This window comes from Littorina saxatilis, linkage group LG2, assembly GCF_037325665.1.
Source record: "Littorina saxatilis isolate snail1 linkage group LG2, US_GU_Lsax_2.0, whole genome shotgun sequence".
Lineage (NCBI taxonomy): Eukaryota > Metazoa > Mollusca > Gastropoda > Littorinimorpha > Littorinidae > Littorina > Littorina saxatilis.
This window is the reverse complement of record NC_090246.1, coordinates 10,746,457-10,760,546: the sequence shown is the minus strand read 5'-3', so window position 1 is coordinate 10,760,546 and position 14,090 is coordinate 10,746,457. Positions and strand designations below refer to the sequence as shown.

At 42.5% G+C, this 14,090-nt stretch overlaps 1 protein-coding gene across 1 annotated transcript in view; it reads left to right on the top strand.

Moving 5' to 3' along the window:
• Positions 1–13,744, top strand: part of LOC138958169 (uncharacterized) — a 34,647-nt gene extending 20,903 nt beyond the window's left edge. The window contains exons 11-16 of the mRNA XM_070329248.1: positions 4,495–4,639; positions 4,970–5,069; positions 5,406–5,534; positions 5,857–5,887; positions 9,605–9,802; positions 10,546–13,744. Of these exons, the coding sequence (XP_070185349.1) occupies positions 4,495–4,639; positions 4,970–5,069; positions 5,406–5,534; positions 5,857–5,887; positions 9,605–9,802; positions 10,546–10,802 (860 nt within the window). The 3' untranslated portion in view covers positions 10,803–13,744. The remainder of the gene's footprint in view (positions 1–4,494; positions 4,640–4,969; positions 5,070–5,405; positions 5,535–5,856; positions 5,888–9,604; positions 9,803–10,545) is intronic.
• The last annotated feature ends 346 nt before the right edge of the window (positions 13,745–14,090 follow it).

The following is a 14,090-nucleotide window of genomic DNA, read 5'->3' as shown; positions in this document are numbered from 1 at the left end:
CCACGGTCTGTCAAAATCTCTGAGGGAATTCCTACTCGAGTCCAGACTGCCCACATCGCTTCTGCAACCTTCACAGCCTCAATCGACTTCAAGGGAATGGCTTCCGGGTACCGAGTAGCGTAGTCCACAAACACTAAGATGTACCGGTTACCAGACTCAGAAGCAGGGATGATGGGACCCACCAGATCGATCGCCACACGCTCGAACGGCGTATCGATGAGAGGCATCTTACCTAACGGTACCTTCTGTGGCTTATGAGAAACCTTCTGACACTGATCACAAGACAACACAAAGCGACGTATGTCTGCGCACATACCTGGCCAAAAGAACTGCTGCCAAACTCGATCACGTGTCCTCTGAACACCCATGTGACCTCCCATAGGCGGTTCATGAGCCAACTTGATAACACCTAACCTCAACTGCTGGGGAACAACAACCTGAGTATAGACGCTACCACCACCGCGATACTCACGGTACAGAATCTTCTTCTTCCAAACAAACCCAACTTCACCGGAGTGACCAGACGTTCTGACGTCTCGGCGATCTGCCGCCTCACGACAACTCTTCAAAGTCGAATCATTCCGCTGAAGGTCATACAACTGCTCAGGGGTGACTGTTTCTAGCCCTGGAGCAGCAACATGTAACAAAGTCGACTTCTTCCCTTCAGCGGCAGCCTGAGCACGAGTGACAACTGACACAACCTTGGACACAGCGTACACTGGAAGAACAATCGAGTCACCCAGCCGGGCGTGATTACCTACAATGAAATCAGCAACAGGTGTATCCATGACGATAGCCTCAACCTCACCAGTGTAGAAAGGACAATCAACCTGAACCTTAATCACTGGATAGCGCCTCTTGATGTCTTTCTCAGCCATAGAAACCTCAAGATCCTGTCCTGTGAACTGAGACCTGGAAACTAATGAACTCTTCACGACACAAACCTGAGATCCAGTATCACGCAACCCCTCCACTGCAACACCATCCACTACAACCAGGCATCTCGGGTCGTAGTCTTGCTGGCTACAGGGAGTACACAAAGTGGGTACACTGACGGGCGGTAAGGACTTCTCAGGACCCCTATTCACCGCTCCAGTCGACTTGCTCTTCTTGGGGCAATCTCTAGCCAAATGTTTGGGGGATTCACAGATGAAACACTTCCTACCGGATGTACCAACTGAGTTATCTCCACTTTTCTGCTTTTCACCAACGCCAGCCTTTCCCCCCTGATCACGATCATGCTGAAAAAACTTCTTACTGTCACGGTGTGCTTCAAAATGAATCTCAGCGGATTTAACTGCTTCGGCTAACGTCTGAGGTTTTTTCTCCTTAACGTACGCGGCCATGTCCGCGCTCAGGGTCTGCAAGAACTGTTCCAGCAAAACCAACTGTTTCAGTTCTGTGATCTCGGAAAGCTCATGCCACTTAGTCAAATTCTCTTCAATGCGAGCACCGAACTGTCTGAACGTTTCATGTTCTTTTCTCTTGCAGGTTCTGAGACGACGGCGGTAGGTTTCGGCTGTGAGCTGATAGCGGCCTAACAACGCGACCTTCAAACCGTCATAGTCGTCTGCGCTATCATCATCCAGAGTGTTGTACACTTCTACAGCCCTACCCGACAACCTAGTCGAGACCCTAGTTGCCCACGTATTTCTCTTCCACTTGTACAAGGTAGCGACTCTCTCAAACCTTTTCAACCAAGTAGCTATGTTTTCTTTGCTCTCATCAAACATCGGTATGGAAGGCCGAAAACCACGAAGGTCACTAGACTCTTCTTCGCCTGAGGAATCTCCCTCATTATCAGCTCCATCCCTACTTCCTTTCTTCACCCTCTTACTTTCAGACTCTCTCTGCAGGAGTTGCATGCGAAGGTCATGCTCTTCTCCTTCCTGCTTTTGCTTACGGTCATGGTCCTCTCTCTCTTGCCTTTGTTTTTCTTCAAACATCTGAGTACGTTCATATGCGGCTTTCTCATCAGTCTCTCGCTGAGCTTGAACATACTTAACTCTCTCATCAGTCTCTCGACGCGCTACTTCTAGCTTGTCCTGATAAGCTTTCCTTTCTAGTTCAAGTTTCTCCTTCTCTAGCTCTAGTCTAGCCTGTTCCGCATCTTCACGGGTCATTCGCTCGGCAATAAACTCAGGAATACTGGTAGATTTAACACCTAGCTCCTCAGCAAGTGAACGCCACCTAGCAATCCTATCCGAACTACTTTCCGTCCTAGACGCCATGATAGCACTATCATCAAGAACACGACCAGAACGAAGTTCCATAAACAAGAACAAACTAGCAAACGGTTAGCCAAAACATGAAAAATCAAAACAAGGCACAGCTGACTGGTAACAAGGACAGGAAACCCACAAGGTTACCAGACAACAACAACAAAAGCCAATTAACTACAGTACATCAGTGTCCAGTGTATGGGAAGTGTGGCCAACGACAAAAATGAAGTGAATTCCTTGAATTCAAAGAGAATTTATCCTGGCAAGCTCGCCATTGTCGCGTGCATGCACGTTTGCATGTTTAGTTTTTCACATAAAAACTTTGGCCACACAACACAGCACTCACAGAACACCAATGTAAATAAATGAAAGTATTTAATAGTTCCCAGTTGGGTGAAATATGGGGGTGACGATGGATGGAACAATGAAAGGGTTAACACGAATACATGAGGATGAACATAATGAACATGAGAAAGTACACAACAGTCAAAATAACGACAACAAACGACATACGAGACAATCAGGATAGTCAAACACAAAGCACGTACGTCATAAAGGCCCTCCTCATTCCATAAATGATATCTATCGTAAGAAAGTACTTATCTACACGTTCGACGAATTCAGGGGGGGGGGGTGCGCCCTCGGGTCGACACCTGCGTCTCTGTCGCGGGGGTGAGAGAATCAGCCCAGTTAAGAGCTGTCACACGGCACACACTCTGCAGCGACGGCGCCGGTTCGATGTTGCTGCCCAACAGCAGCGTGGTTGCGCCGCTGTGACGTTACAAGATAGCTGCTCAAAACAGCGTAATGAAGCCTCGGAGAAGATCCAGAGGGGCTGCTCACACAGCAGCGTGGGGGTGACGATGCGAGAGTCCAAACTGGCTGCTCAAGCAGCAGCGTGGTGGAGCCTCCTCCATGCTGTGAAGCTAGGGTTCGCACCTTCCCGTCCGGTCTGTCTTCGACAGTAAACACTGAAAGCCTAGAAGGCCAAAGTCAATATTCTCCCCAAAAATATAAGACACGTGACTTCCTCCCCCAATAGACATCATTATTAGGGATGAGGAGGAAGCACAATGACTAAACTTTGGTTTCCTTCTACGATATAATTTACCATTATAATGATTTCCTTTTAAACCCTATGATGAACACTATTTACAACAACACAAAGACGAGACAAAACAGTACAACTGGTAACTAATGTAGGTTCCCTGTCCCCTGCCACCGGCCGCTAATTCACCTTCAGCAAAAACTGACAAAAGTCTATCCAATTAGACCAAGAAATTTGACTTACCTCACACAGGCTAATGAAAAACATCGCGCACTTTACGCAACCGACTTTAACAAAGTCCACAGTAGACGTACATTACTACTGAAAATAACTTCGAACTCAAACGACAATTCACACACGAATTTCGAAGCCGTTCGAACAAACATCTGGTCTCGGCCGAGACAGAAAAAAGAATGCCTATGAATTTCTCAGTCAGCAACCAGGTAAACGGTGAACCCTACAAATAGCGCGCAGCTTACCGTGAACGTCCCGTGCAATGCGTGCAAAGCGTGAATCACTGAGCTAAGCCCAGCTACCGGTCTTCCCACCTTGACACAGGTACCTGTCAGCAACGCCCGACCAAGGAACCTTATAACTACATACAACTGTCCGCGACACTACTTTACTTGTTAACTTATCTTGCATTTTGTGTATTTGAATTGTATTTCTTGATAACGTCTTTTCTGTAAAGTGCTGTCTGCCCCATAGCTGTTGGCTTCAGAGGCTAGGTTTCGATTGCAGCTTTCCATTCAAGTATTATCTTCACAATAGCTTTTGTTTTGAAAGACTATTATTTGCAGGTGCCAGATTACAGCTAACCGCACACACACACACCTGGGCAGTACTCCTCTTTTTGCTGCTAGCTTTCCACTAGAAGGAAGATACCCGAATTTCCTAGCGATGGAATGATTAGGCCAAAAAAAAAATAGGTCTGTTTACGGTAACATAGGCCCAAAAAATAGGGTCGGTAGGTCGGGATTTTTTTTTTTTTTCCCCAAAAACCATATTTTTACGTTATTTTGCCCAAAAACAAGATTTTTTTTTCCCAAATGCCAAAAAAAAGTCTAGGGTCGCGCGAAAAAACTAGGGTCGGTCGGGTTACCGTAAACAGACCTATTTTTTTTTTGGCCTTAAGTAATGCACACGAAAATTCAAACTATTTCCATCATGTCATACTTTTCAAATAGCGCCTTCATAGCTTGTTATTTTCGTTTTCCTCACCAGAAGCTTCAGCCGGTACGTGTAAGGCTGGCGGTCCCAGACCTCTGCAGTTCCGTGACGTGTTCGTGCTTACCCTGGCCACCCTATCAGATAGCAGTGGACTCGTCCAAGGTCTTCGTCAGGCTGGCGTGCCTGTCACATATATGGCGTACGTGAGCACGTTTAACAATTTTATTTTAGATGTAAGTGTATTATCTTACACTACAAAAAAGTGTAATGATCATAACGGCCACTGGCTGCTGTTTAAAAAAAATGTAACATCTACCCTTGTACACTCTCATTACAGCTTCCATCTGATCATAATGCAGTCAGCGGATTTCCATCTCGAACTAAGCCACTGATGCATGTAAATTCCATGTGACTCCATATGCAGACATGAAATTATATACCGTGGAAATGTTGAATTCTTTATGAAAATGATTATTCCTCCAACCTGCCATCAGGAAACATGAAAGAGGTGACGTTTTTGTGTTAAAAGAGAGTATGACGTGGCTACGATGACGCAAGTGGTGACCATGACAGGGCCGGACGCTGTGCTGGCCACAGACTGTCGCAACGTCAGCGGGCTAGAGAGGAAGGTCAGTATGGTACTTACGATTTGACCACCACCCTTCCCTCTCTCTCTAAAGAATAAAAAACATGATGATGTCAAAAGTTATAGCTGCTATAGCATAATTTACCATATACATGTCATACGAGCATCTTTCAACTTTTATGATTACCTAACTTGGGATTTCGCGGTCTCGTAGGACAATGGCTGTTTCGATCGGTGTAAAATGTAATATTTTGGTTAACGATAAAAATAACGACAGTGTCGTCCCATGGGGAAAGTCCTGTTATCGAAAGGGCCAGACATCGCAGGTACCACTGTAGTATTAAGACACACCTCTAGAATTCTTTCCTTGACTTTTCAGATCGTGGTGTGGATTCAGTCAGATAAAACAGACTCTCTGACAGAACACACAGGCAAGCTTCAAGGGTATTCACGGACCAGTGCACAGCTCATTACTGTTTCAATGGTAAAAGAAGAAGTACCTCTAGCGGTGAGCACATTTTCTCCACTTTTTTCAATAAACAAAAATTACTGTTATGACCCTAAACATCAAAATAGATTTGATAAGCAAAAAAGCTTTTTGGTTTTTACATAACAGCTAAGAAATACACACAGGTGAACATCAAGCAAACAGACAAACAAACTACCAAACAAATAAGCAAACACTATATCTGAATTACTGTATGTAAATTTATATTTGCTCTCTCTTTTCTTTTGGAACGTTTCAGTCAAATTCTGTTTTGGTAGTGACTGATCTGTCCCCTTACTTTACTATCACTATTCGCTAAAAGATGTTATTGTTTTCATTTCAGGACGCTTTCCCAGAAGCGGTTCAAGCAACAGGTTAATAATAATAATGATAATAATAATAATAACTGGACATTTTTAAGTGCCTAACCTATGGCTCTAGGCCCTTTACAAAAGAACATATATATACAGAATAGAACAATTAAAAGTACAACCTACATAAAACAAATTAATCATACAGACACAAATCACCACATGTACTGTTCACAGGTTAGCCTCCTGCTTTTACTCTTACCAAGATCGTCAGGGTGTAAACAAGTAGCTTCAAATTGCGTTTCTTCTGACAAGAATCAAAAGACAAGAATCTAATGTTTAAACATTGACATGCAAAAAGAAATGTACATTAGACTGATGATTAGTCCTGGTGAATGTTCCTTTCTGTTAATGATTAATCTATCCATTAAGTATTCATTCTCGGTTTTTGATTCTTGAAATTGAAACTTTAGCAGTCTGTGCTTCGGATTTCTTTTGACAAGTATTCCAAAAAAATAAACTTGTCATTTACTTAAATTCTCTAGCTCGTGACCTTAACGACTGGTTGATCTGCTGATTGTAAACTTACCTTAGACATCTGTTCTTTTTTCTCTGATTGGAATGTATGCAAAGCAACGCCAACCATCTTGTCCACAAACAGTCACAAACAGACATTATAAGATGTTTGATGGGTTGTTGACAGACCAGCTTTTTTGTCGGTCCGAGGGGGAGCATATCGTCTTTTGTTTTATTGACCGCGGCCTTCGAAACAAAAGTCGATATGCCCCCCGAGGACCGACAAAAAAGCTGGTCTGACAACAAACATCCAAACGTCGTTTTTGTCATCATTTTGGAGGTGACAAAATAAGTGCACAATCAACACAGGGAGTCATGCTTTGAAACACGAGTATCGTAGTGTTGATAATCACTGGCAATCAAAGCTGGCGTGTGAAAGCAACTTTCTGTGTTTTTGAGTTCATAAAATGTTGGGATGAATATGTCAGGTTTGAGGATGCACAGTTCTGTAGGTTCATCTCGGTATTCCACCCCCTCGGCTTTCAGTTGTAAATATTAAGCTTAGTGATCGAATGTGGAAGCTACGTTGGGTCAAAGGTCACAGAAGATTTGCGTCGTGCAGCGAAGGAAAGAATCGCGATCTTGTTTCCGACTCAGTGCCTCTTTGTTTTTCATTAGACCTGTCATTCTGCTTGCTCGGCTTTGTTAGATGTTTGCATGTCTTGTTGCTATTTTCTTTGCTTTTATTATTATTTCTTATTTGCGCTTCGTTTATCGATACAACGTGCACGGGTCAAAATGTGTGTGTCAGGGGTCAATTGGTTTGACTTGAACTTGACGTTCGTGTTTCTCCGAACGTCTGTGTATCGAAACACAGATACACGCACTCCATGACTTTGTAAGAAGACAAAACATATCGGTAGGTTTCATTTGTTTATGATGAATTTATGACCTTTCATGAAGTAGTTTTGTCTTTTGTTTACTTTTGCCAGTTTGCCAGTTCGTTTGTGGAACTTTGCAAAGCAGTGTCGTGTCGTCTGTTTAGGTCTGGGGAAACGCCAATGAAAAGAGCCGAAGAATCCCCGAGCGTTTCTATTGGGTTTGCTTTTGATTATCCATGTATAACCTGCTTCATGCAACTATGGTTGGGAAGGAAATCACGAATAACACTGTAACAGGCAGAGTTTGACAGTGATATCCTCCACACTTTTAGAACGCTAACCAGAGATATAGCGTGACATAGCAAAGTGTGTTGCACGCACTGTGAATGAAGCTCACTGACCGGGGATAGTTGACGTTGTACATCGCAACTAGGGTATGGTTACACTTTACCACTGTCCTTGGACATTGAGGGGTTGTCGCAGTAATCGGCCGGGAGGAAGGAAGCCCGGGGAGATGCGACAGTAAAGCACTTAACAGTGCGTCGTATAACCAGTCTGAGAGGGAGATAGCGAACAGATGACAAGTGTGACGGATCTGAGAATCCGCCGAATTATTATAACTCTAGACCCGCATAGCTGAAATTCGACGGGATTTCGCGAAGTTATTGCAAGGTTATGTTTGTCCGTATAGTTGGACCATAGAGGTCACAGGACGAAAGGAACTGAGTAGACCGAGGTCGCCAGAGGAAGGAATTAGTATCCTGATACATTTCCTAGTGAACGGCCATAGACGCTGTGTAAGTTTGTGTATTAACAGAGTTAAAATATGTCTATAAGATCCTAATTACGTAAGATATAATGAGTGTTTAGTAGGCAGAGCAGACGGTGATTTGAGTCTGCCGGAATATGAACTGTAACTGTTTTTTCTGACTACACCCGAGCCGTGATTTGATACCAGTAAAGTAGATATCGTGTACCTGTGAGTTCACGGACTGTTTGTGTATCTATATATATACGACTTGTGTGTGTGTGTGTGTGTGTGTGTGTGTGTGTGTGTGTGTGTGTGTGTGTGTGTGTGTGTGTGTGTGTGTGTGTGTGTGTGGTGTGTGTGTGTGTGTGTGTGTGTGTGTGTGTGTGTGTGTGTCCGCGATGCACGACCAAAGTTCTCGATGGATCTCTTTCAAATTTGGTGGCCATATTCGGCTACACCCCGGACACAACCTGGTTGATGAGATATTTCAACACGTGCTCTCAGCGCGCAGCGCTGAACCGATTTTGGTTTTTCTCTGGATCCATTCCCAGTAACTCTTCCTTATCTTCTCCAGTATTTTCCGCGTTTATCTCCCTTCCTTCGTGTGGCGTCAATCCATATTCCCGTTTCTATTTTTAGAAGGTCACTGTCGACAACGCTCAATCCATATTCCCGTTATACTATTTTTAGAAGGTCACTGTCCCGGCGAAGCCGGGTATTACTCTTCTCCAGTGTTTTGCGCGTTTATCTCCCTTCCTTCGTGCGGTGCGCCGGCAAAGCCGGCGTACACCCGGCTTCCCGGCAAAGCCGGCGTACACCCGGCTTCCCGGCAAAGCCGGCGTACACCCGGCTTCCCGGCAAAGCCGGGTCCCCGGCGCAGCCGGGTATTCGGCTCGACTTCTTCCCGGCGAAGCCGTACCCGGCGAAGCGGGTATTCATCTAGTTCCTCTATATAAGTGAAGGGGAGAGGGTTTTGTTAGTGAAATTGTGCACGGGATTGTAATCTCGATCTGTTTTACATCCAAACCTGTGAGTACCTAATATTTGAATACCTAACATTTATGTTCATGATTGTGTATATTTGTGTGTATGTTTATCGTAACTGTATAATACAGTGAAATAATACAGTGGAGGGAACCTATATTTGGAGTTGTGTTTGTTCCTGTATGATAGCGTACTAGCGCATTTGCATTCATTCACAATGGTAACCGGGGATTTATTGCCTGGGGAACATGATATTTATTTCGCAGGTGCTTGTGAATGAAAACTCGTGAAAATGATGACAATAACCGATGTTATCCAATTTGAATCACACTCAAAATCACAGCAGTACACAAATTGACCTAAGTGCTAAGAAATGGTCGACGAGTTACAACATCTAATGTATTGCACATACTCTTAATTAATCTATAATATAATAGTTTCTTGACAAATGCTACCTAAGTTAGACATAGCTTAATTCTTGTCGAGACTAGACAACAGACAGGAAAAACAATACATCTGGATTCGGGGTAAAAAATTTAAAAAAAAGGCCGAGTGGAGAAACTCAACTTGATTTTTGACTTACCATTCTCTGAAGATTATTCAGCTGAGCATAAATAGCTTAAAGATATATGTTTCCTCTTTTATAAGCAAGCATCAAGGCTCAGGAAACTCTTGATTCTGAAGACTCTGCCCCATCAGTTCGCTTTGACCTGGACAGACTTCTGGACATTGCCAATGGCTGCATTACCCAGGACACCGTGCACGAAGCAAACTGTCTCTTAGACGTCAAGATCATCAGCAGCAATGGCGAAGAAATGCACACCTTTTTCTTGAACTTCAAGTATAGTAAGCATGGACTTTTGTTCTTTTTCGACATTGCGATATCTATTTCAGAGTGGTTGTGATGTACAGCAAGTTTAAGCCTCAAAATTTTGAGATCATATTAATGCAGCAAGAATTCTCAAATATTCAAATGAATGCAAAGGAGAGGTACTTGCCAGTTTGAACATCATGGACAGATAGTTTTGCTTAGTGCTTGGGATCTTGGTGTTATGTCTCAGTTAAATGTATGCTTTGTATGCTTGTTGATTTGTGCTAGTTTATTCTATAATGAATTTGTAAAGCGCCTGGAGCCAATTGATGGGACTCGCGCTATAGAAAAGTTATTTATTATTATTATTATTATTATTATTTGAGAGTAGAATGCATTATTTCTGGTGTTCTTGAACACACCGAGGACAATATCACCTTAACTAGAAGTTTGCCATAGTTTTATCTGACCGCATAATTCCAAGGGAAGTTAACCCATGCAGATTTAGCAAGATTCTTACCAGATTACCAAAGTTATACCTGACCATTTCAGAGAATTGAAGTCATGCTGATCTAACAAGATGTTTTTTTTAGTTCAAGTTCTAGCTTCACAGAACTAGAGTCATGCATATTTAAGAAAGATTTAATTTTATTGATTTATATGTTGATTTATTGATTGACTTATTGTAGATTTATTTATTAATTGATTAATTGATTATTTATTTATTTATTCATTCATTTATTTATTTATTTATTTATTTATTTATGTCTTTTTGCAGATGGAGGGAGCACAGGCAGAGGCCAATGGAGCAACCCAAAAGAGGTGCAAGGCACAGTCACCATGCAACACGGTCTTTTGCACAAGGTCATGCTGAGACAGGTTGGTCTGGCGGAGATCTCACAAGCCATCAGCCTGGGGCAGTTGAGGTTCGATACCCGGGACTCTGCCGCCATATACCGACTGGAACCGGTTATGACGAAGATCATCTCCCTCTACCAAGAACAATGTGAGGGAGACAAGGCGAGTGACACGTAGATCACTTGCTGCTACACCCTTACTAGAAGTGTTCCACTTTTGAACACATTTTTGTAACAAGTGTTTTACAATTTGTGTCATAATGCATAGTTCTACTGGCAAACACGGCACACATAATAATGTCATAGTTTACAAAAGTGTTAATTTGAACAATAGTGAACTGTATGTGTGCTACGTTTTGCCAGTACAACTATGTACTATGTCACAAAGTGTTTAAAACTTGTAACAGAAATGTGTTCAAAAGTAGAATATTTCTGTTGAAAGGGTATGTGTCAGCAGGTGTCAGCTTTGTCACTATACTTATGCCTGTCACAAATCAGAATCGACACACAAACCTCTGTCTCCATCGATCGCTTGGAACCCGTCATGGGAAAGATGTTCTCCCTCTATCAAGCGAAGTCGACCGGAAAAAACCCGAGTAGTGTGTATAGATCACGTGCCACTGTGTAACCCCTTAGTGACAGCTGCGTCACTTGTTGAATAGCCTTCCCCGGAGTGCATGGGTTCAAGGGCACCCGAGCTTTCATATAAACGACTGAACAATACCTGTGCATTTTGTCAAATGTGGTAGCACAATGTCATTCCAGTTTGAAGGCAATGCCTCAAGATGTTACTGAAATTAACTGGTTTTTGTTTCATAAGCCACCAACAAGTCGCCAACAAGCCACCAACAAGCCACCAACAAGTCACCAACAAGTCACCAACAAATATCAGTAATCACCGATACGAGTGAGGCTTGGCTAGCCAAAACCCAAGGACCGAGACGGATCGCGCTCCTCTCCGTAAAGCCCGCTACTAACTACAGCTGAAGAAAGCCGAACTAGGTTCGGCGAACGTTCGGCGAATGTTAAGCCCGCTACTAACTACAACCGAACCAAGCCGAACAATGTCGCCGAACGTTCGGCGAACGTTACACCGTGCCTGGTTGGTTGTACTAACTTGCGGCGAAATGTATCGGCGATACCGGTCATATGATCAAGAAATATCACGTGAGAAGATTCGTGATCGGTTGACAGCGTTATAGCCGTCAGTATTGTCACTCTTCAAGGATGAAGATACGCACATATTAAACCAATGAGAAGTCAGTTCGTCTAAGGTTACAGTGACGCGCTGCAAGGTTTGCAGGAGTGAATCGGCTGATCAAGAGACTGTTTTCAAGACTCTTGGTCCATAAAATGTAGTTAAACTGTCAAATGTGCCCTCTTCAAATTTTCCTCTGTAATATTACTATTTTGGTCACGTACCTCGTTCCTTCAGTGTCAAGGCCACATTTGACTGTTCGTGCGTTCAAGTTGCCCTGTTGGTCGTCTCAAAGGTCATCAGTCCTCCGCTCTGGTGGTCATTTTCGACGGTTGGCCGCGACGTTTCTTTTGACCTTCCTTTGTTCTTCTTCCCTTGAGGTATCCATCGTAAGGCTGTTTTGGGAAGGGAGCTAGGCCATCAGCGCAGGATGTTTACGGTTTTGTTTATGTCTCTTTCCATGTTATTGTTTTTGTTGTGTTTTTGTGTGGTTTTTTTTGTTTCAGTTCAGTACTCGTCGCGTCTGTGACTTCTAGTAACTGTCTGTTTGATGTCGGCACTTCAAAAAGAAATGAAAACGAGACAAACAAATCAAAACAGAAACAAAACAAAACAAACCAAATCAAAACAAAACAAAAGGATACAAAACCAAACCAGTCAACAGCAACAACAAAACATGATAAAACACTTTAATGGGATCTACCGCTGTTTACGGTTATTTTCAACAGTTTACGGTCTTTTTTTTATTTTTATTTTTATTTCGCTGTTTTTGTGTTTATCTTAGTTTGAAAAAAATCGTTGAAGGTCTGCTTCAGCAACAACAGTCAATGATACACAAAATAAAGTCAAACAAAACAAAACGATACTGGTATGGTATGTACTGGTGTCTGCCAATCGCTTTTGCTTGACTAAAACTTTTCCCTAGTGATTTCGTTAGTTTATTATCACTCATTTTGTGTGGGTTTGTTTGTGCTTTTTACATTTAGTCAAGTTTTGACTAAATGTTTTAACGTAGAGGGGGGAATCGAGACGAGGGTGTGGTGTATGTGTGTGTGTGTGTGTGTGTGTGTAGAGCGATTTAGAGAAAACTACTAGACCGATCTTCATGAAATTTTACATGGGAGTTCCTGGGTATGATATCCCCAGACGTGTTTTTCATTTTTTGATAAATGTCTTTGATGACGTCATATCCGGCTTTTCGTGAAAGTTGAGGCGGCACTGTCACGCTCTCATTTTTAAACCAAATTGGTTGAAATTTTGGTCAAGTAATCTTCGACGACGCCCGGACTTTGGTATTGCATTTCAGCTTGGAGGCTTACAAATTAATTTATGAGTTTGCTCATTAAAGTTGTCATTAAAATCGATTTTTCGCAAACAGATTTAAATTTGATTGCATCGTATTCTTCATGACATTCTGAATCTAAAAATATATACATATGTCATGTTTACTCTTGAAATGTGATCACAATTAACAAAAGTAGATTAATTAGTCTTACGATTAAAATTTAAGAAATCGATCCAAAAATGATTTCATCTTATTCTTTATCGTTTCCTGATTCCAAAAACATATAGATATGATAGGTTGTGCTCAAAGCAAGCTCAGAAAGTTAACACGAATACAGAAAAGCGCGCTTTCCTGCTTAGCACAATACGCTACCGCGCTATTCTGGCGTGTGCATATCACTGCGTTTTGCACGTGGGAGGAGAGCGATTTCCTTCTCGCGGGGATTGACGAAGCTGTACTGTCTTGGTGAAAAAAAATACAGTGCGTTCAGTTTCATTCCGTGAGTTCGACAGCTCGACTCAAATGTAGAAATTTCGCCTTACGCGACTTGTTTAGTTTAGAAAAATACTAACATCGAGGAAAAACACATTTCGTTTTGTATTCCAGAATTGAAAAGAGATTACAGACAGAAGTGAAATTTGATTCGTTATATGTATTTTGTATGAATCAAAATACTTCTCTGTGTGTTTGTGTATGTATATGTGTGTGTGTGTGTGTTCATGTGCGTATGTGCGCACTTATAAATTATGTTATTGTGCGTCTGTCTGTCCGACGTTGTGCGTTTGTCTGTCTGACGCACGGTTTGTAAATCAGTCTGTCCGCACGTGCATTCTCGTAGGCATGCGCGGCCAACCACAACATAATTCAACTGTAGATATTTTTGCACTCTCCAGGTGTACAACTATATTTGGCAAACAACAGAGCATTCGGTTTCTAAAACTTGACTCTGGTTACCCAAACTTTAATAGGTAAAAGAATCGCGG